Source organism: Carassius gibelio, chromosome A13 (genome assembly GCF_023724105.1).
Source record: "Carassius gibelio isolate Cgi1373 ecotype wild population from Czech Republic chromosome A13, carGib1.2-hapl.c, whole genome shotgun sequence".
NCBI lineage: Eukaryota > Metazoa > Chordata > Actinopteri > Cypriniformes > Cyprinidae > Carassius > Carassius gibelio.
The window spans coordinates 11,199,548-11,223,754 of record NC_068383.1 but is presented as its reverse complement, the minus strand read 5'-3'; the positions used below and the strand labels follow the sequence as shown (position 1 = coordinate 11,223,754).

At 36.1% G+C, this 24,207-nt stretch overlaps 1 protein-coding gene across 1 annotated transcript; it reads right to left on the bottom strand.

Moving 5' to 3' along the window:
* Positions 1-19: 19 nt before the first annotated feature.
* Positions 20-23,854, bottom strand: LOC128026144 (myoferlin). The gene is made up of 53 exons (XM_052612905.1): positions 23,418-23,854; positions 22,681-22,736; positions 22,483-22,574; positions 19,928-20,036; positions 19,720-19,819; positions 18,915-19,072; positions 18,696-18,824; positions 18,263-18,325; positions 17,889-17,939; positions 17,731-17,761; positions 17,491-17,606; positions 16,739-16,865; positions 16,541-16,644; positions 16,383-16,451; positions 16,156-16,199; positions 15,791-15,873; positions 15,523-15,561; positions 15,069-15,193; positions 14,690-14,803; positions 14,351-14,528; positions 14,138-14,262; positions 13,942-14,051; positions 13,217-13,409; positions 12,940-13,095; positions 12,116-12,247; positions 11,842-12,005; positions 10,403-10,517; positions 9,251-9,353; positions 8,846-8,982; positions 8,505-8,669; positions 8,141-8,228; positions 7,708-7,785; positions 7,432-7,613; positions 7,187-7,345; positions 6,154-6,255; positions 5,912-6,073; positions 5,512-5,677; positions 5,323-5,396; positions 4,988-5,086; positions 4,737-4,865; positions 4,123-4,278; positions 3,919-4,010; positions 3,650-3,820; positions 3,384-3,532; positions 2,469-2,608; positions 2,276-2,364; positions 2,101-2,196; positions 1,398-1,539; positions 1,209-1,308; positions 929-1,107; positions 719-828; positions 484-631; positions 20-372 (listed from the first exon to the last, which is right to left on the bottom strand). Exons 1-53 carry the CDS (start codon positions 23,503-23,505, stop codon positions 337-339), a joined length of 6,123 nt encoding a protein of 2,040 aa, XP_052468865.1. The 5' UTR covers positions 23,506-23,854; the 3' UTR covers positions 20-336.
* Positions 23,855-24,207: the final 353 nt, after the last annotated feature.

The window sequence follows — 24,207 nt, the reverse complement described above, 5'->3', positions numbered from 1 at the left end:
AAAAATTGCATACTTAAAATCGGGTTGTAAATGGTAACTTTTATGCCTGAATGAAAATAACATAACAATAACAAAAGAAAATAAACATAGTCAGGGATTGGAAATAAAACAAATATATTGCAACTTCTAGCAGCATTGTTATGTTATCTGCCTAACCAGTGTTGACTACAAAGAAAAAAAAAGCACTTGGATTAGGTTATACATTCAAGTATTTCTGTAGGGGAAAAACAGAGGAAAATACATTAAAAAAAAAATAAAAAAAAAAACATTTATGCTGGTTGTCTATTGACTGTGTCCCAGTAGAAGTCGCTGCACCAATATCTTGAAATTGTCCAATTAATATGGCTTCACGATTTTCATGGAAATGTAGTTCTGTAAGAATAAAAAAGCAAATTTAGAAAAATCACATGATTTAGTGATTCTTACAGTTACTTTGCTTATAACAATATTATTATTTACTAATAATGTTTGAAAAAGACTCACAGGGAAGGAATACAAGAGGATTCCAACAAACAGGATGACCAGTATGAGAATAATGAGACCAATGAAGAGCCATTTGTATCTGCGCCATATTATAAACTTCATGGTCTTGCATGGATTTGTGAACCAAAGGAAGGATGTATCTGGACGGCTATTTGAACATAGTACAACATACAGTATTATTCACATTATCCAATCAAACATGATTCTGAATGGCCAAACACTGATATTCTCATACTTTGGAAGATCTAGTTTAGGGTTCATGTTGGGTTCATCTCTTCCTTTCCCAGCTGGTCTCTCTTCTGCCTCCTTCTCTTCCACCACTTCCAGCGTCATCTCCACTTTGCCCTAATGCCACAAAGAGAACGGTCTTTACCATTTGTACTGTACGTATGCAGTATGCGTCATGTATCTTATTTTTAGCAGTGTGCTTGCAAGCTACACTCACAGCCAGGATTTTTTTGCCATCTTCCTCCATGGCACAAGGCCACCAACCCCTCACAGACTTCTGGGAGAACAGTGATGAAGGTGTGAGGTTTTTGCCTGTTTGGTTTAGCATGCTTAGAGAGCACTTTTCAGGGGTTTTAGCTGGAGGGATGAGGTGAAGCAGATCCAACTCCACCGTACCTGTTGCAAAAAGCCAATTCCCAAAACCATGAAAATTGCAATGAAAAAAAATAAGGCTTAAACATCTAATGGGTATAAATGTTTATTCGAAGAGAATTCACCTAAGTAATCATCCAAGGAGAATTTGTCATTGTCCCAGATCTGAATGATCAGTTTAGGAGGGGTCCTGAACTCAGTTTTGTCTAGATTCCAGAAGTGTTCCTGGAAATGAGAACATATAGTTTGTTGTGACTATCAATGAATGAAAACACTTCATACAACATTTATTTACACTTTTCCAAAGCACTTACCTTTCTAGACACAAGACACAACTGTTCTGCTGGCAAATAATCAAAGCCAAAGACAAATCTCCAGTTAAAATTTCCATCTCCATCTAGAGATCTGTAATGGACATCAGTTTTCTGCTTGTCCTCTTCCATACCTGGCATCCAGCTATAAAGACATAATATATAATATATAATATAAATATAAATAAATAATATAAATAAATACATATACTGTAAGTTTGGGGTCAGTATAATTTTTATTTTTCAGTGTTTTTGAAAATAGTATTTTATGCACACCAGTGCTGCATTTATTTGATAAAAAAATACAGTAAAAACTGTAATATTGTGGAATACTGAAACAGTACAATTTCAATACATTTATTATAATACATTTGATGTATTTTAATATATTTGAAAATGTTATTTATTCCTGTAATGGCAAAGCTGAATTTTCATTCATGACTCCAGTCTTTAGTCAGTGTCTCCCCATTCTTCAGAAATCATTCTAATAGGCTGTTTTGGTGTTCAAAAAATATTTCATATTATTGATATTGTAAACAATTGTGCTGATTAATATTTTGTGGAAACCCTGATACACTTTTTCAGGATTCATAGAAATACTGACACTTTTGATAAATTTAATGTATATTAATTTCTTTCAAAAATACTTACTGATACTGAACATTTGAATAATAGTACTATATTAATATTATAATCAACATATTACCCTTTCACATAGATATCACTCATGTTTTCTCCTGTGATGCTGGTTTCATCCAGGATGACTTCGGTTGTATTCCAAACGATGATTCGCAGCAAATACCTTCAATGTAAAGGGACACATTACAACATCAGTCACACACATAAGTAGTTTTACAGTTGTGAGGAAAAGTAGATGGTACTTTTTGGGTTTCCGAGGAGTGATGTCACAAAGGGGTCCAGGAATACCGAGGCTTTTGGGGAATATTTCAACCCACATCTGGATTTTGCCCTGCAAAGGTAAAATGATCATGAGTGACACAGAGAGTACTTCTGGATTAAATCACTGCAAGGTTTTGAGTATGTATTAGAAAAGCTGAGGATGTGGGGACTGACCTGAGAGAGAGTGGGCTGGTAGGTGCTGTACAGGGTCCTGGTCTCCACATGCTCTGGGACAAGGCCTTGCCTCCTCAACACATGCAAGCAGATTCGCTCCTTGGGTGGACCCAGATGTTGATGGATGGTTTTATTGGCCTCTATGAGGAAAGTAATATCCATTTGTTTTGTCATTGCTTATTTACTGTATAATAAAATGCTTGTTTAGCAATACATGTTGCTGCAAGTTCCACATCAGAGTATAAACGCAACATACATCAAGTACACTTGTGTTGAATCAGGTAAAACTATAGTAACAACAAATTGTACCTTTCTTCACTACATAAGGGGTTATTAAGTTCATATTCAAACTACCTTTCAAAAGTCTGGGGTTGAAAAGGCTCTTATGCTTACAAAGTGCATTTATTTGATCAAAAATACTGCAAAAACAGTCATATTGTGAAATAAGAATTCAATTTAAAATAGCTGTTTTTTTTCTTTTAATAAATGTAAAAAAAAAATGTCTGTGATGGCAAAGCTGATGACGTCACATGATCCTTCAGAAATCATTATAAACATTACTTCTTAGTATCAACATTGAAAACAGTTTTGCTGCTTTATATTTTTCGGAAACCATGATACATTATTGGATGATTATATGATGAATAGAAAGTACAAAAGAAAAGCATTATTTAAAATCTCTTTGAGAATATTTTGAAATAGAAATCTTTTGTGACATTATAAATGAATTTGCTGTCACTTTTGATAAATTGAATGCATCCCTTCTAAATGAAAGTTATATAAATTACTGTTCAAAGTAGTTTATATAGTTTATTAAAAAAAAAACATTAAAAAAGAACCTACTGACACCAAAAACTTGAACAGTAGTTGTGATGTTGAGATCAAAACAAGGTCTAATAGTTTAAATAAGCATACCCAGTTCATCTAGCCTGTACTCTCGTCCTCCAAACGACAGGAAACTTCCGTCATCTGCAATTTGAGGAGCAGGAATTCCTCTCATCCTGGCTAGATTCTGTAGGATCTGAGATGGTTTGAGCTGGTCCCTCCACTGGTTCACACCAGATCTTTTTCAAACATATTTAAAATATTACAATATCAAGTCTATGTAAATGTCTTGTAGCAGGCAATGACATGATAAAACTTTATGTGAAACAGTGGCCACTGGTGAGATAAACACTTACACACAGTAAGATTTTGGGATTCCACAATGTGAGCCAAAGCGAGAAAGAAGTCTATTCTCAAGGTCTATGACTGTTTCTCCAACCTTCTCATCAGAGCTAAGCAGGTCAAAATCATAGATGGAAATCTTCAAGTCCTTGTCTTGTGGAATGTAGCAGCTCAGTTCAAACACTCTGTGAAGAAAATGTAAAATAGTTTTTAAAAATCTCAGCAGTAAAATTAGAAGCACACAAATATCTGTATGTAAATGCATCGATATTCACATTCTCACCTTCCAAATTCTGGATTTAGAGTGTTTGGTTTGTAGTGATCTCTGTCATCAATCATTTTCTTCCCCAGATAAAGCTTTATGTAGGGATCACACTTCAAAAAGATAGTATATGAACATGTTACATGTCAAAAATGTCAAATGTGATGCTTTGTGTACCCATTAAAGTCTTTTATTGTTTTACTTGTGAACTGACTATATACTCACCATGCCATTGTTGTCTTTTGGCTGCAGGTCAAGGCAGCGTATGATGTGGATTCTGACCAGGCATTCCTGAGGACAGCTCTCAGGCAGCTCCCTAAACTGTCGTGGTGGGTCTGAGACATTTGGGTCATCTGACAAGGGATACACTCGAAAGGAGCCCTGTGAATATAGTCATACCATATCAAGTAAAATGTGCTCTGTTAGATGTTGACCACTAGATGGCAGTCTAATATAACCTATACTCTTTTTGTTGCCTTTTTTGTGTGTGTGCAAATTCTCTCTGAATATTTTCTCCGTGTTTAGAGTTGCCCAGAATCCCCTCTATGTAAATATAAACTTACCTTGTAGCAAATGCTCTCAAAATGTTTTCATTATTACATAATACTTTAGCCATGTAGGGGAAAAGTTCTTTCTCAACATCCTGAGATTAAATGCCGAACATAAGGTCACAATAGTCATAAGGTGGGTTTGTACTGAACTTGGACTGAACCAGCAGCCTTTGTGTTAGCAACCTAGATTTCTAATGAAAAGGAAACTACCACCCCTTATAAAAAAAAAAAGCCTCTCAATTCAGAAGCAAAGGAAGTTCAGTGCATATCTGACTGGCACAGACTTGCCTTGAACTCTCCCACTACAGATGGGTCTTCCTCTTCATCCTCGGTTTTGCCCCTCTGTAACTTGAATGTAGTGCAGAAGTCTGTCAGCCCTCTGAATTCTGGGACCGCCTCAAGCTCTGTGTTATAAACCTGAAACAGAAACATTTTAACACTGTTCAATTACATAACAATGGCAATAACTTCTCCGCTTTGAAACATAAGAAGGACGCAAATATCCAAACAGGATGGTAAGATCAGGCAAGTTAACTCACTGTTAAGGTCTCATATCCTTTCTGGAGATAAGGGCCGCACTTTTCGTGCTCGTTAATGGAGGCATAGAATTTGCTCCACCAGTCCACTGTATCCTCTTCCTACAATAGGTTGTGGTATAACAGAAGTGAGTTTGGCTCTAAGATGCTGTAACAATCTGTCCGCAGCTATTTGTGCCATAATAGCATCGTTTCCGGAGTGTTATATAATGACGGAAAAGGCTATTTATTTTAATTTCTACTGGAAAGTGGGTAAACCACAAATGAGTAACAAAGAAGTAAACTAATTACCATAATGGTTGCAAATATATGAAATAACTCAGATTTGTTTACTGTACCTGTTTAGAAGGACTGGGCATTCTGTCCCCCATATCAATGACAACATCTCTGGGAGCTGCAGACATCATGGCCACTGAGACACATAAATTATACATGAGATAATTAAATGTGTGTATATGGAATTATATATGTATCTATGGACTAATATATAATATATTCATTCAAAATATATTGAAATACAATGTTACCCTTTGCAGACATTGCCACCTCGGTGGTGGATATGTAAGGATCACATCTGAACTCCTCAAGGGAGTTTATAGTACACTGTCCAACAACTGGTTTCCGACCAAAGGGTCTGTGGTCAATAACTTTGAGCACAATGGGAGGAGTGTACATCTCATCTTTAGGGAGAAGCTGAAGAAAAAGACAGAAAGAGAGTGTGTGAGACAGAGGAAGTGAGAGAGACTGTCAGGATCTGCTTGTTCAAAACCAACAAAGCTTCACTTACAAACACAATTACTTTGTATGTGTGTGTGTGTGTGTGTGTGTGAGTGAGTGAGAGAGAGAGAGAGAGAGAGAGAGAGAGAGAGTTTTTACGTTATGCACAGTATTAGGATTAAAACATCCAAGCAGCAAAATGTGCTGTACCACTTTGAGGAACAGGACAGATCCAGGGAAGTTGGGATTTTTCTTGATGTTTTTGATGATGGCAGTCTGAAGAGTCTGCCCTCCACATTCAATTATAAGGCTGGGGGAAGACACTGCAGCAAGTTGATATGCCTTCATGTTCCTTAAACCCCAGGCAAGAATCTGTCAAAACACACAGTATGAGACACTGGCAGTCATTTAGTTTGGTTTCAGCACATTATTGGTAAGGATGACTGCATTACCTCGACTGCGGTGAGCTGCACAACAGGCCTGATCCCCTGCGGAACCATGTACAGATTCGTACTTCTCCGAGGAGGCACCAGGGGAAGGTTAACGTCATTTGCCTGAGGTCAACAATGAATAGCATAGTGGATAAGCAAATGATAATGGTGATGTGGTTAAGAGACACGCTATTGGTGACAACAGATAGGCCATTGGGTAAAACTGCAATTCTCTAGTTGCATGTTTCCCTGGTAGTGGTGATATAGCTACATTTTCACAAAACATACTGTTTAAACCCTGCAAATCTGAAACTGCTAGCAATCCTGTAATACAAACTGTATTTAGATTAGTAACTATATGAGCACAAATGATAGTATGCTAAAAATATTTACATCAAACACATTTCATTCTAGACTATTAATTATCTTTCATACCAAAAAACATATGTGTTTAGGTTTACTTTATAAAGTTAACTATTTTCTCCATTACTTTCACCAATGGAGTTTTGCTTCCTTGCCACTGTCGCATTTGGCTTGCTTAGTTAGGGATGCTTAATTTCTGGCAATATTGTCATACTGGCAACTTAATTGTACAAATACTATTTGAACTAAACTGAGATGGACGATGACATCACTGAATAAATAATGAACTGATTTTAACTGAAAAATGTAGTGTAATACTGTTGTCCTCTTGCATCATCGACACACTATTTTGAAATATTTTTTGTTAATTGAAATAAACCTTAAATAAATTTTTAGGTAAAAACCTTTTCAGTTAGTTGCAAGTTGAATTTTGTTTAGTTTAAATTTAAGAACTAAAATTGCTAACTGGTAACCAAACTAAAACTAAAACTTAACTAAACCTCAATAGTAATATTAAAAGAAAACAAAAACTAATAAAAATGACAAAAGCACTAATTAAAATTAAAACAAAAGCTGAATGTATAAAATTTTATATTAATAAAACTATAGTATAGTATATAAAACTATAATAGTACACTGATGTGTAGTGGGATAAAAATATTAACACACAGCAAGTAAGAATAAAAACAACCTTATCTTTGAGCAAGAGCTCAGCTGCTACCAGCATTTCTCCTGCATTTCGTCCTTTCAAAGTGATGGGGAACCAAAGGAGTCTAGGTGTTAATGGGGTGGCAGGGTTTAGGTTCACTACTGGAGGACACGTGCATCTGCCCATCGGCTCATCCTTCCCCTACAACACATCCATGGATCAAGATCAACATGAGGTGCTTTTTGAAGATTCCCCAAAGGCCAGTTTGGATTAACAGAGAGTCATACCACTTGGTCATTATCATAAACTTCCAGAACAACACTGGGTGGGTTATGAGCGATGGTCTGAGGGTCTCCGTAGATTTCGATGTCATCAAAAATAAGGGTTTGGTCCCATGTGGGATTGAGACTGGTTTTAACAATCTCTGTAGTCTTGCTGACATGCAAGAATGACACATGCACATAGGGGTCTGTGAAAAAACAAAAGTTCAGTCAGACAACATTTATTTAACTAAAAACATGTGTAAGGTGAATTGTGTTCATATTAGATGTAAAATTCTTCACCAGAAAAGCTGTCTTTGTCCATAGGCAGAAGGTTCTTGGCTTGATATGCATAGACTCTGAGATGATAGATGAATGACTCTGTTCGCAAGATACAGTTTAGAATAAAAAATACTGTATAGTCACATTGTTATAAAGTCACAATTATGAAAAAAGTAATGAACTTGTGAATTTAAAACAGTATTATACTGTAGATTCCAGGGAAATTCTACCATGCAGAACAGCTAGGTGTTTGGTGCTTCCCTTTTGTATAATAATACTATTACTCAGCACCACTCACTCAGGATTTCTATTGGCTCCCTAACTGTTCTTGTTGTTGTTTAGTTTTGTGCAGATTGTCAGGAATAGGAGGAGTGTGTTAGTCTCAGAGATGTAATCAGTGTAGGGAATTAAGAAGGAGTTCTTTAATCAGTAGGGATGTTTAAACATTACTCACTGTCGAATCTGCAAAACACAGATGGTGTGTTGGCACCAAAGAGTTTAGCCGGGTCCTTTTTGCTGCCTTTCTCGTCCTCATCTATTCCCTATCAGCAAATAAAAACAAGTGAGGTAGAAGTGGCTTTTTAAAAAGTTCAATATCCTTCAAAATGGAGTTCTAAATAAAATAAGTCATGTCATTTATAATCTTTCCATCAAACTACAACCACAGGAATGGTTCAAAAACAAACAATAATACTTTTAGTCCCGTTTAACCATGTGTTAAAAGACAAATAAATAAACAAATATGCCCAAGGTTGTCTCCTACCCAAAACTAGTTGTTTTCTATTCTGACATTCATTTAAGAAAATCAGTGCACTAACCAAAGCCCCTTCCAGATTAAAGATAGCCGACGGGCCCACACGTTCAGCTGGCGCCATTTTCCTCCTCCAGCGTCTGCGGCGGAATGTGTCAGAGGAACGCTCCTTCCTGTGGAACTTCCACCCAATCAGAGACGAGTATTCCCAGCCATCGCCAATGTCTTTCTTCTGTTGGCAGAACATTGACTACGCATATTACAGACAATATTTGACTAATGATTTTCACTAATACTCAATCACAAGTGAAAGCCGGTTGCAGTTCAAAACAGTGCAAGTTAACATTGTACAAATCAGTAAAATTGCATATTAAAAATCAGAAAGTAACAGTAGAGAGGAGTTCTTACCTCTATAGTGGGTGTGTCTGATGTCTTCCTGCGGGGCCGGACCAGTCTTTTCCTGCGATGGATGTGGTACATTTTCTCAGCAGCCACCCACGACCTGGGCTTATCATCAGGAGGAATGGTGACACCGTATTCCCATCCTGACAACCAACACAAACAATGGGAAAACAGATGTTAAAATATTGGATTCAGCTGGAATCATGTAAGGGATGCTTCCTGGATTACTCCAGTCTTCAGAGTCAAATGATCCTTCAGGAATAATAATAAGTTGTTTTAATGCTCAAGAAACATTTCTTATTATTATCAGTGTTAAAAACAATTGTGCTGTCTAATACGGTTGTGGAAAACATTTTTAAGAATTCTTTGATGAACAGAAAGTGCAGAAAGATGGTTGTCAGAATTCCTGACCTTTCTCATCCACAGCCCTGTTGATGTCAAAATTCCAGTCATCTTCCCAAATCCATCCTGGAGGACACTCAATCTCTTGAGGGTTCTGGGCCTTCTCGCCATTCTGCACAGAACAAATCTCATCATTCAATACTTGAGAAGTGGTCATTCACCCAAAAATGACAATTCTATCATTGTTTGCTCACCCTCATGTTTCTCTAAATGTGAATAACTTTCTTTCTTCCATGGACAAATGTGACATTTGAAATCATTTCAAGAGCATTTCATGTACACAAAGACCACAAAAGTATCTTTATAACGTCCTCTGAACCCATACAGCAGGGATAGGCAACTCCGGTCCTGGAGGGCCACTGTCCTGCAGAGTTTAGCTCCAACCCTAATTAAACACACCTGAACAAGGCTATCAGTGTTTTCAGGAATACTAGATAGATACAGGCAGGTGAGTTTTTATGAGGGCTGAAGCTAAACTCTGCAGGATAGTGGCCCTCCAGGACCGGAGTTGCCTATCCCTGCCATACAGTATTTAATAGTATAGTGTGATGAAAAAGAAAAAATGGAAATGTAAATAAATTGTTACTCACTGAATTATCTTCCACTCTGTGGGACATTAACTAAAAAAATCGAACTTAAAAACCAAATCACACACATAATATGAATGAATGAATCAGATATGGATAAACTGATTCATTAAAAATAATCAGTGATTCATTCATAAAATAATTAATCACTGCTTATCTCATGAACCCAGATGTTCATCATATAAAGCTAACATATTGCACATGTTTGTGCTGAAGATACTTTTATTGTGCTTTGCGATTAAAAAGATGCCCATGATTTTCGCTAAAATTTCACCTTTTTGGTCCACAGAAAGAAAATTCATGAATTGGGTTTGAAACATGAGCCAATAATTAAATGATCCTAATTTTAATTTCTGGTTAAATTATTCCTATTAAACAGGAACTATCCCAGTGATCCAAAATTGAGGCATGGAGGATGTGAACTTTCTTTGTGGCCACTGAAAGTGAGAAAAGTTCAGCTGCTTTAAATTTCCATACTAAATTCCGAATGCAAATTCAAAACTGAAATGTCTATGTATTCTGTGACATTAAATGTTGCTCTTTCTCCTTGACTCTGCAGTGCTTGTTCTCTCACCACATCAGTAAAAGGTTCAGCGGCAGGTTTCCATTCTCCACCAGGGAAGCGAGTTTCATTTTGGTAGACCTCGTCTGTGAATTCAGAATGTCCTGCGTCAGCCTCTGTAAGCAGACTGAGTCGAGCACAGAACACAAAGCTGGGGTGTTAGCGACACATTTATTTCAACACACACACAAAACAGTCAAACACTGAGCCAAGGCCATGACTCATTACAGTGTAGGGAGCAGGGTCAGTGTAAGTGGCCAGGAAGAGTAAAAAAAACACAGAGTAGATATAGTCTGGCAGAGAGACTATGTTTATGTTACAGCAGGGCTGATTACGGTTGTGTGCCAACTACCACAATTTCCTCTGATTGTGCGCTAGACAGAACCAAAACACTTTAAACCACTTTACTTATTCCACAGAGTCATTATTTATGGTGTGCATGTAAGTATGGGGTCAGTAAGTTTCTTTTTTTTAATGAATTTAAATGAATAGAAATGAATAAAATGAAATGAAATTAAGAAATGAACTTTGATTTAGCAAAGATGCATTACATTTATCAAATGTGACAGTAAAGATGTTTCAAATGTTACAAATGATTTCTATTTCAAATAAATTCTGTAACTATTTATCAGTGAATCCTGTATCATGGTATCAAAGTATCATGGTTTCCACAAAAACTGATTTTACAGATTTTTACCACTGATAATAACAAGAAATATTTCTTAAGCAACAAATCAGCATATTAAATTATTAAATTCACCATTGCAATCACAGTAATAATTAAATTTTTAAATATATTAAAACAGGAAATAGTTATTATGAACTGTAATAATATTTTATATTTTAACGTTTCAAAAACTGCAACCTTGTTAAGCAAAATTACTAAAATATTTATAATAAATTACTGAACCCAAACTTTTTAATAGGAGTGTACATTCACACATTTTCAATAATGAACAGAAAAGGGCAAAAAACAACAACAACAACAACAATAAATAAGTTTAAAAATATTTAAACATCATTCAAATATTTGAGAAGTAAAATTTTATTTCCAATATCGAATTATGTTTAATTTTAAGATTTATTTTTTCTTACCTCATTATCAAATAGTTTATTTTTTGTGCAAAAATGTAACAAACTTTAATAAGGTTTATTCTTAAATCAAGACAAAATCTGGCCAATGGGATAAGGAAAATAAACTTAATCTATTTATTTTTTTTATTATTAATTTATATAATCAGGTGATTTAATATAGTGTATAAAACATTTCAATATTATTTACTGGAAAAAAGACAAAATACTGATTAATTCTTTTTTGCAGTGCAGTATAGTTTAAGCTGAGTGGGTGTTAAAAAGTAAAACTCAATAACCACACTAATCATACCAACAGAAATATTCATATTGAAAACATGCAATCAAATATTGCATTTATCACATTAAATGTGGCTTACCCACGCTCAGGGTCAATGAACCAGTCTCCTTCCCACTCCCAGCTCCTGGGTGGCAAGAAACATTCCTGCTTCAGTTTTACTTTTCCTGTCACATCCGAAAACTTGTGCCGGCCAACTAGACCCGTGGTTCCCCACTTCCCAAAAACCTGAGCCTGATTCTCATACTAACACAGGGGAACAGAAAGGGTCGTCATAGAGAAGTTTCACAAAACAGGTCAAAACAAACTTAAATATTACATAGATAGGTTTCACATCAGTGCCCACTTTGACTAACCATCTCTGCGTACACACTGAATGTTCCCTCTGCAAAGCTGTTGAACTTCTTCTCATGTGCAGACAGACCCAACCACATGTTCACACGCAGCTGCACGGGGATCTTGAGACCTTTGTTTTTGTCCATTGGGTACTGAAAACAAGAAGTTTACATTGAATCTTAATCTTTTTAAAAAAAAAAACTGGAATATTGCATTAATTTATTAGGAAATAATGAGGGAATGGGACTGGGAAATGTAACATAACACAAACTGGTATTGCACGTGCATTAACTGCTAGGCCACATCTCTGACACATGATTTAATCAAAAATTATTTTGCCCCCCTTGCTAATACGAGTATGTTCGAGGGCTTATAAACGTACAAATTAAACTATAATTCACAACAATGTTGTCAAATACATAGCTACAGATTTATTTTAACATGTTTACCCAAATTTTTGAATATATTGGATCGAGTCTTTGCTTTAATTAAAAATTACAGTATAACTTCTAAAGTTTTTATACTTTACTATCATACTTAATAATAATTAATGATAATTGCTGTTAAATGTTTATATATATATATATATATATATATATATATATATATATATATATATATATATTATTTGTTGACTACATTGAATATTTGCATTTAAAAATAAAAAGTGATTAAGAATGGTGAAAAACTAGACATAAGGAAGGTTTACCTGCAAAATTACCTAAAATAAACATCTTCTCTTATAAATATATGTAGATTTAGGTCTAAACATGAAATCTTTATTTGGAATAATAAAAAAGTCACGGACCACTCTAACTTTCACTTACAAAATGGTCATTCTTACCTGCATAAATATGCTTTGGGTCCTGCCACAGTACTTGCCGATGGCCTGCTCGCTGTGGGTGGAGTAGAGAACCTGATTGGCTGGGATGCGGGCGTAGGCCACACGTTTCTCTCCTCTCAGCATCCATATGATAACATCAGGCATACTGTTCTGAGGCTGTATTGTGAATTTAAACAAACGTGAATTTTGATTATGCATATTTGACTTTTGGATATACAACATCCCCTTCTGCTAACTCAGTAGTATAAGATTAGTGTCTCATGAGGCAATGCCAGACCTCCTCTGTGATCTGCTGTAGTCGCTCCAGCCAGTCCTCTATATCAGGCATTGTGGCTCTAACATCAACAGCCTCCTCCCTCATGCGAATGGCCGCCTCTTTGACACTGGCCATGGTTTTGTCACGCAGATTCTTGATCTGAATATCAAGCGCTGTCAGATTCGACTTACCCTCCAAATCTGGTAGCTGGTAACTAATACAAAAAGAATGAAGTTAATCACATGGTAAGAAAATAGTGTTAGTCACAAGGCAGTGTTCATTTTCACGTTATTTTTTTTGGTGCTGTTTTAGTCATAGTGTGTGTTTTTGACAAAAAAATTATATTATATATTTTTTTTTATTCAGCCAATATGCTTTTATATCATATGTGTTCATTTTAGTCCATTATACTTTCTCTGCAATGGCATATAGGTTTAGTCTATGAAAAAGTTTTTTTTTTTTTTTTTTGCATTTTAGAGACACTGAGCTGTGCTATTTTTTGTCATATTTTCATCACCTGTATGATTAAATTGATTTAATGTAAGTATGGATCAAAATTATTTAATTATCATTACAATGAATCTATTTTTTTCATATCTTCTTTATTATTATTAACATAATAAAAAAGAAATCCTGTTAACAAACATTTTCCTTAGTAATTTTGTTGTTGAGCTCAACACTGCTCCAGGATCAATCCTAAATTATAAAACAAAGGAAGATGAGAACATTTAGCCTTTGGGATTTACCTGGAAAGGTCATCGATGAGTTGGGTGATAAGTTTCAGCCAAATCTCAGCTAGGCGAGAGTCCGACACTTTAGCCAGGAGCGCCGTCTTCAGAGAGACGATGTTGGCTTGCTAAAGAAAAAGGCATACAATATGTGTGACTGCTCTGAATCCTTTATCTGTTCGCTCTATGGCATGAAACTGCATTAAAATCATACCAGTCGGTCAGAAATGTAGAGAATGATGTTCACTGCATCCAAACGATGACTTATGTCCTCCCAGAAAGATGTGAGGATAACAACAGGCTTAGAATCAGCCCAGGGCAAGTAATAATAGTGATTTCCTAGGAGAAACACAAACAGTTATGAACCAAGTAATGCAGGGCTCAAGTGACTCATGTTTGGTCTATTTGAATCTGTCGAGAAACTCACCGTCAAAAACAGCACAGCTATACTGAGTGGTGGAGGCCAGAGGTTTGCATGTGGAGTCCAGTTTATTTCCGTAGTTTCCAATGCTGACCTCGAACTGAATGGGTTCTCCAGGTTCCTGAAGCATACAGGAACTGTGGAACACGGCACATAAGGAATACTTCCTTCTCCGCTGGTACTTCTGCACAGTTAAAGTACATAAAACAATTTTCTTTTAGTTCTGTTCTGCAATAATAATGATAGGGATCTGAATTCCCTTGTCTTTTCTGGCAATGAAATTTGGAATCAGTGTAAAATTCATTTATTTATGAAGCAACGGTGTGAGAAATATCTTGCTGTTACCTGGGCCACCAAAGTATCATCGTTTGAAATGTCTTCCACTTTCTTGTCAGTTTTGGCATCCAGTTGAGTGGAAAGCTCGATCATAACCCTCCCCCGATATGCCACCCCTTCACCCTGTAACACACAGCTCGAGATCAACAGCTCTGACAACTGCCACGGATTGTGCAACAAACAGCTGGTGGTGTGAATGGAAAATAGCTGAATTTACTGTTTATTTAATTCTTTTATGCAAAGCAAACAGTGCATGATGATATTATCTTCAAATTCAGATATGTTTTCCTTCTCAGACTGTTACTGGGTTTGGCCAGTATTTATTATGTTTTATATTGCAGCTCTCACCGATTCCCCAGCACAGCATTTTTCTTTACACAACACTCACCTTGCCACAATTCAGATCCTCATATGGGTCAGGAAGTCCAGTAAATTCTCTTGGACTTCCATAAAGGTTAACATAACAAGGCCCAAAAGCTGGAAGAAATCCAACCTCGGATTCTGTGGAGTCCACTGAAATAGAAAAAATCGGTTAGAGATGCTTTGCGAGGACCAGTAAATCAACCCAAAAGACTACTGAAACCTCAAAATCATACAAATATTGAAATTCCATTATATTAGAAATCCAATTTTAACAAAGGTGTGTAAATTCTACACCAATAGTGCCACCAAATGTGACTGTGAAAATAATGATTGTTTTCAAACAGGTTTCTCAAACACTTCTAGCTGTTGTTTTGAACAACCCAAACTCACGCCTGCAGTTGCCTGAAGTTAACATGTCAAATGCTGGACATTAAACGGGTTTATTTTATTCATATTCAAGTATATTAAAATAAAATTACCATTAAAGGAAGGAGGCATTCCATTTTCTGAGGGTGATTCTGTGGTGAAGAAACCATAGGATAGGATACATAGTGTTGGACAGTAAACATTTATCCAAAGGTTCTGTTGTTCAAGTTTTATTTAAAAATAAAGTTTGTTTGAAAAATTCAAGGATACTTCATTAATATTGTACATTAAAATCTTCTTGCTGACATTGCAGCAATAGTAGTAGTAATAATAGTAGTAAATCGCACCTGCACCTCATGAGACACAAACAGAAAACCCTACCCTCAATTTCCCCACCAGATGATGCTATTTTTGTCAGATTAAGGTAAGTGGTCCCAATGACATCATTCCTTGACAGCCGATCCCTGCAAAATGCAAAAGTCAAGAACCGCATAGACATATTAGAATTATTTCTGAAGGATCATTTGATACTGAAGACTGGAGTAATGACTGCTGAAATATCAGCTTTGCCATCACAGGAATACATTAATACATTAAAATAGAAAACTACAATCTGAAATGGTTATAATATTTCACAATCACTCTCTTTTCACAATGCAGCCTTGGAGAACATAAGAGATTTATTTCAAAACATTAATAAATCTTATGTCAGAGCTGTAAAATGATCTGTGATGGAAAGAACTTACCAGTCAAATACAGTAAGCTTGATGCGTTCACACATTGATGGGAACTAAAAGGAAAGATTGAAGACATTTTATGCTATTCACTTACTTTGTGTGTTAGAATTAACCACCACTGTTCTGAAAACATTCTAGGCATTTTACATGGAAATGATATTTTGATTTAATGAATTTGCCATGTATTCAGTTTTATTAACCTATCGACCTAGTTTCCAGGTTAGTGTCCTTCATACCTTAACCTGCAGGTGAATCAGCTGATTCCACTCTGGATTGGCATTCTTCTCTACGATCTTTGTACACAACTTTAAAAGATCAAAATAAAGCAAGTCATCACAATTCTTTACCAATCAGGCCTATGCTTTAACAATAGACATTGTTTTTCTGTTTTCACCTTTTTGCCAGCAAAACTGACTTCTAGAAAAGGATCCACCAAATTCTTCTTATCACTTGTTCCACCGAATATGCTCTTTACTGTCTGTGCAAATGCATCATCCACTGAAAATGAAGTGACAAAAGACGCATGTTACTGACTATGGGAATAGAATTGGCAGTGTATAGAACTGCAGCTGTGTGTTGCTGTGATGATTACTTTGTGGCATGTCTTCAGCACGGTAGATTTTTAGACTCAGTGTGGCCCATCGTAAAGAGACTCCAGCTGGCAGCAGCAAGTTACTTTCAATGTCATCTTGTTCCTCATTGGCTTCTCGCTTTTCCACCTGATCAACAAGTTAATCATAGATACCACACAGAGATCAGGACCAAGTCACGGCAAAACACAGTTGTTGTTTTTCTGGACAACCTGGGTAACTAATTCTTTAAAAAAAGATTTATCATTTATCATTAATAGATCATTAATAATATAAAAGGCTATATTGATAAAATAACTTTTAAATGGCACTTATCTAAATTTGCATGTTTACTTAATATACCAACGTGGATGAACAAAGAACAGTTAATTTTCCAGAACGCTCTATTTTACCCCAAATATAAATAGCAACATTTTAAACATATTCACAGTAATTCGTGGTGAGAATTAAATAAAAAATGTCATGCAGTATATTTGCACACTCAATTTGGTTCCTCATTTTAAATTTACAGTAGTTCAAATTCAGCAACTGAACATTCAAAACAAACTATTATATTCCCAGCCTTTTTATACCATGGACAGTATAGATAATACAGAAAAAAATGGACCATGAGACATGACTCAAAACCTGGATCGCAGTTTGTTTTGAAAGGTGCAGTAGCGCTATATGTCGGACAGCTGTCAATAAAGCTATGGCACAGAATTAAACAGTTTAAATTTTTAACTTTCAGGGTGATGTTTACTTGGTAGCTTACCGGTGGCTCATCTCCAGTGCCTACTATGAACATGCTGACCTTCAGGTAACCTCTGGCTCCGGAGACTGAGTCATCAGGGTCACTTAGAAGCAACCACTTCCTCATGATTGCATGCCCTGTCAGAGACACCCCAGACATAAGGTCATACTAATATGATTATGTTTTAAATGTTTAACCCTTACACAGTTTTCCTTGTGTTGCACAATTTAACAGTTCAGATCCAAACAAAATGTCACATACCAGGCTCATCATAGACATAGCCGACATCGAGCTGTTAAAACAAGGTTTGAAAGAGTTTGTAAGAACACATACTCAACATCAAAGCAATGAGATAATAATATGTGAACCAAATCATAAACACATGATAAATATATTCAAATGACATCAGGATTGCATACCTTAAACTCCCCCATAAGACTGTCTGCTCTGAGGGAGTAGGCATTATACACCTAGATTTAAAAAAGAAATACATCCGTTACTGTATAAGCTGCAACCATGGTTTACACATAATATGAACTAGAGATGAAAGTACAAACTCTCTTAGCAGCAAATATACTGTAAAACTATATTAAGAAACGTTTATTTACTTAACATGATTTCCACAAGTAGGACATGCTCTTGGATCCTCTTTCTGGTTTGATCCATGACCAACATTGTTATCAACCAATCAGTGTCTTATGATTTGTTGGTTGATAGAATGTTAATCAAGGAATAATACGTTCTACCTGTTAAGCTTGTATTGTGCCAGGAGCATCTCAAGACCTTGTCTTACCCGGATCGAGATGCTCTCATCAAAAAGCTCAGAAGGCAGCATGTTGATGTTGTAGAAGAAAATCTGTAGAAACATCATCTAAGTTCAGTTTTATTCACAACACAGAACTCTTACAGGCCATGAAATGCTAATAGAAACTGAACCTTTGGTTAAAGTAGCCTCAACCGAACATGTATGTGAAATTAAGAGATTTTAGACTCACTGAGGCAAGTGTAAGAGTGACAGAAATATCAGCGCAGAAGGAAAGAAGTGGGCCAGGAGGTTTTTAGCCAAAACAGGTACAGTGCAGAGTGAAGCAGAATCAGACCAAAGTCATGAAGCAGTCCAGAGAAAGACAGATTTCTCTCTAGAAAAAAACATTTATTGACCAATAATAAGACATTAAGCTTTCTTTGTTAACAAAGTCAGCTGGGCTCATTGAAAACCAAAATACCTCATCAAAGAACGGATTGTTTCCTCTTCGGATCCTTGTTCTGTGTGTCTGTCCGCACACATTTACTTTGACGACTGGCTTTATGTTATTGCCGGGTAACTGTCGACCCTCAATTACTCGAACACGGATCTAAGTAAAAATATCAGTGTCAGCAGATTAAAGCTTCTGTAAAAGCTCACCAGCTTCTCAGATAGGATGTTTAGCAAGTGGAATACATACCTGGAAATCTTGGGGCTTGTTGGCCAAAGATTTCTGTCGCTTCCGAGTTGTACGAACCATCTTTTTAGGCTGTCCAGAGGGAGAAACTCCAGGTGCCCCTGGCTCAGCCACATCACCTGCATCTTCATCACTATCAGCTCCTTTCTCCTCTTCACCAGCTAGAATCAAAGCCAACAGATATCTATCTATATATATACATACGTACATAAATAAAAAATTATAAATAAATTTAAAGAAACGTAAAAATAAATTGGTGGTTACATTTTCAAAACAAACTAAAGTGTACCATTTAGGTACTAATATGGACTTTTAAGGTACTAATATGCACACTGTGGTTAAATGAGGTACAAAGTGTACCATCAGAAAAGGTATTGGCACAGTGATCCCAGTTTTTGCTACCGTCCCTTTAATTTATCTAGATGTAAATTACTTATGTTGGCTTCACAAAACAAAGCCTTGCCAAGTAGCTGAATGCTGTATATGTAGGAGTTGACATGTAAATGTGGGTGGCTATATGTTCATGTGTTTATACAGTAATTTTGACTTCAATGTTGTATTGTTTACAGAATGACCTAGTTTTCCATCTTAGTTATAATATGAATCGTCAATATTCTTAGGTACACAGAGACAATGTGGCAGGCTCTGGTAGTGTGTTCTTTTTGTTTGTGAGTGATCCATGTTCTGTCTCTCATTTGCATAAAACATTTCCATACAGTATGTAAACACAAATGCCTAAAATCTTCCTGCAGACCTGTAGGGCAACAGATTAAAAAAAGAACAACAGTTCATGTAGGACAGTAAATACCTGCAGTTTCTCCAGCCTGGGCATCTCCCGTGTTTTGATCGTTTGGGTTTGGGACAGCACTTGCAGGAGGTTCATAGCCAATCATCAAACTGATAGTTGCCTAAAGGAGTAAATGCAGAGAAATACATTTAGAACTGTTATGCTTGATTATTTGAAGTTAGTCACTGTCATTATTTTGGTTTTAGTCCATACTGTACAAAATATTTACCCCAAATTCCTGTTTTTTCTCATTAATTAGAGGAATGTTCTTGGAAGGAAGAGATCTGGTCTGACCAGCAGCCAATTCTTTAAGAAAGATCTTTGCAGAACCAATAAATCTAGAAATCAGAAGAAAACAATACTAAACAGGGAAGCAAACTTCAATATGTCCACAACTTTGGCATATAGTTTATATAGAGTATAAAATTGCATTCTGAAAACTTTCTCTGGCGTTGTTTCACTTCTTATTATCAAAATAGACTGAAAAGCTGAGAAACAAAGATTAAATTATTCGGTTCCACTTCTGCATTTCTCATCCGGGGCAAGTACAGTCAGAACTCTCTCACGACCTCACAGTGACACCTTAAAAACACCATTTGTAGTTTTGCAATGGCTGATGAATCAGGGTGAAACAGCAACTAGACTTAGTTTGGGTGGACTCAACCACCACATTTCCACACAGGGAAAATATGATGTCAAGAATAAAATGGCATTCTTGTATTTACACAACCCTATTATAATCATTACATAACATTCAGAAATACATGACATAAAAACATGTTTCTACAAATGTTGTGAAAGATAAACTACTTAGTTTGGCCTTCCGAAAGAGGACACAACTAGAAATCAGTGGTTAAGTTGTATTTACAACACTGTTCCAGAACAGTTCAACCCAAATATTCGAGTGTGTGCAGCGTATTTTACGGAGGACTGTTTCCTGCACCTGGCTGGCTGTGGCGCAAAGGCTTTCTATAAAGTGGGGCAAGTCCAACTTTACAAGGTTAGTCTGCCGCTTCTGACTCACAGCACGTAAGTACAGTTTTCATATTTAAAGAATTTGCCACTGATGATTCAAATGTGAGTTTTCCATATTCAACCAATCACAGTGCAGCTGGCCAATCAAAGCACACCTCGCTTATTAGAACAACGAGCTTAGAGGATCAACAATAATGTACAGTATGTGGAACATAATGTGTAAAACCACAATGACACAGTGCATTTAAACCACATACACAAAATAATGTTCTTTTTAGCAACGCCATATGACCCCTTTACAAGCACTGAGAAGGAAGCAGAGGGGAAAAACAGCTGGAAACAATTACACCAGGCAAAGGACATGTGTGCCAGGGGGAGGGGAAAAAAGAGTAACTTCAGAGAGGGGATGCATGAGAACACAAATCTTCTGTACTGCCTAAGTTTATGTACGTCTTGTCTACAATTTCTGTGGAGACACGCACAATGTGAAGGGAGTAAAAGTGTAATATAAATAATTTACATCACAAGCATGCACATTGGTAACAGGCACATCCTGTTTGCTCAGCACCATCACGGCTGATACATTCACCATGTGGACAGGACTCAACATCATATGGAGATTAACCTGCCTGATGTGTAATACATGGAACCCCACCCCCAGCCCCGTAAATATTCAGGAAATATAATCTTAAAATGACTGACCAGTTCTTTTTTCTTTTTGATGATTTATTTTTTTTCATGCCAAAAATATCTGCTGGCATTTCCTTTGTCAAACAATCACTGTGATCTTTCGAAAAGAACACATGCAAAAGATATAAAAGAAAAAAGAAGAAACTGTACACATGGTTTACATATGAGTCATAAACTATGATTAAAATCTGTCTCAATTTACTCTTTAAAGGCACTTTTAAATTCCCAAATAAGGCCACAGGCAACTGTAAATATTTAAAAGGAGATTTCATCATTCTTAAAAGCCTGTATATAGACTGGTGATTTAGTCTGTCAACACTGAAATCACTCACAAGTTCTCACAAGTTTACCTTTTATTTTATTATTATCATTATTATATATTTTTTTTCATTTGTTGCTATGTTACGCTCTAGCCTGTGGCAACAATGAATACAAACTTCAGCAAGTATGTGCAAACGTGTATGAGAGTCTGCAAAAAAAAAAAGAAAAAAAGAAAAAAAGAATGGTACGGAGAAGTCATCTGCATGACTCATGGAAAGTTCATTAACGTGGCAGACTTTGCACAGTAAAACTTGCCACATGGAAGAAAAAATTGCCTTCTGATCCAAACCAAATGCTCAATAATTTAAGACCCAGCGATGTTTGACTGCATGTGTATCCAACATAGGAAGCTTTTTAAAGGACTCTTCTAAGGTGCTACTTTGGAGAGTCTAGAGTCTGTAGCCAACATAACCCTGCAGGTTTGGACAAGGTGGTTGGGTGTGGCAGTGAGATTTTAAGGGCTTCTTCATGTCTAAAGCTGCACTACACAAACTAATCTCACTAACCCAATGCTGCTCCTTAAAAGTTCACAGAGCTTTCACAGAAGTACAAGACCTCCTTAGGTTTATCATTTACACTGCAGTGATTTCACCTTCAGGCATTTTACATACAGAAATGAGCATGTCTGAAATTATTTCTGGGAAACCCCACCCACTCAGCAAACATAAAATACTACCTGCATACCCTTACCATTAGGAATGTAAAGAAACGTCTTTTCTTTGACCATGCTTGCAAAATAATGACTTGTTAGAATCCACAAAGGCCCATAGAGTAAAAAAGAGGTGGATGCACACATACTTGTCTTTTCCAATGGTTTCATAGTCTTTCACAACTACATCAATGAATGACGAGGAATCCAACGGGGTGCCTTTCAAATCAAACTCTATGATCTGAAATGGCAAAATCAGGTATTGGTTATTCACATTTAAGATGCTTTGATAAATTACATAATTTTAGTGTCTAACAAAAAAAGAAAGCACTATGACTTGTACTGACCTCATTCCATACAGGATTTAATTCTTTGTCAATGGCTTTTGTTTTCTTTTTTTCACCTGAAAGTTGAAATGAGTAAACTATTAAGTCTCTTAAAGATATTATGACTTATCAAACATTCATGATATCGACATAACAGCTGGCATTCACTATAAATATGATATTTTTAGAAAAACTTAGTTTTTAGGACTCCGATGTAAAACAAAATGTGCTTTATATATATATATATATATATATATATATATATATATATATATATATATATATATATATATATACACACACACACACACACACACACACACACACACACACACATACATACATACATATGTGCAGTATACATATATAAAGGCTGAAATAACTGCACATTTTCAGTCATTACAGTTTAAGGGAAGGGACGTATTTCCCTAACGATGGGCCATACCAATCCCTTATAAGGAAATGTAATGTTCTTTTACATGTGAGCAAGCATATCTCACATTTATGAGACAAAAACTTACGATAACATGTTATGTTGCTATAGAAAACTAATTTATACATATTTGTAAAAAGGCATCGACAATTCAACTTTTTTGTTACATTTCGTTAACTATTTTCATTAAGTTTAATTAGGTTTTCAAACACATAATTTAACTCAGCAAATGCAAATTTAAAAAATAAATAAATTTTTAATTTTATTTTTTTAAAAATCAATAAATAAAAAATAAACCTATTCAGGGGAAAATGTGAAGACTTACCCTTAAAGGTGATTGCTGCAATAGGATCTGGAATTCCAAGTGTCTTTTTAGGAATTCCTTTGGCGGATTCAACAACCACCTTCAACATGTTGCCAAATGTTGTGAATTACTTTTGCACAGAAGACGTCGATCTAATAGAAAAAGTTCATCGTCAAGAGCGTGTCCGAGAAGTGCCAGTCCGAGAGCTGAGAAGCGCTGAATGAGAGGAGGGACCGAGTCTGTGCAGGCAGCCACACGAACCAACGACAACTCTTTACCTTTTATATTAAACGTTCAACAGATCATTCACTATTATTTGATTTGGATGCTTACAATACACATATAGCCTGTTTGCTTTGAGAAGCTAGAGTCTTTTTTGGTTAGGCAAAAGATCTGGTGGATCTGGATGAGAAACACCTTATTTAGCAGATCCGAGGAAAAACAATCCATAAGAGCGAGGAGTAATCAACAGTTCATAAACTGAAGTGAATCCTTACTTATACACTGTTCTGGGTCTACATATTAACACGCGAAAAACACATGCGATTATTTTTATAATAATTTACCTGTACTAAGGCTCCACCGTGTGGCGGGAGATTAATTACAATTAATTAACATTTATGAGACTGAAATTTATCAAAAGCTATTTAAATGTGGAGAAAAACAAACACGCTCCATCATGCCCTGCTAGCGACGCAACAGCAACAAAAGTTTACTATGTACCTATTAGTTTACTATAGGTAGGGAAACCTGTATGTTTCATTTGTGTTTTCAAACGTTTCATTAACAATACAAGTTTGTCAGGGCAAAG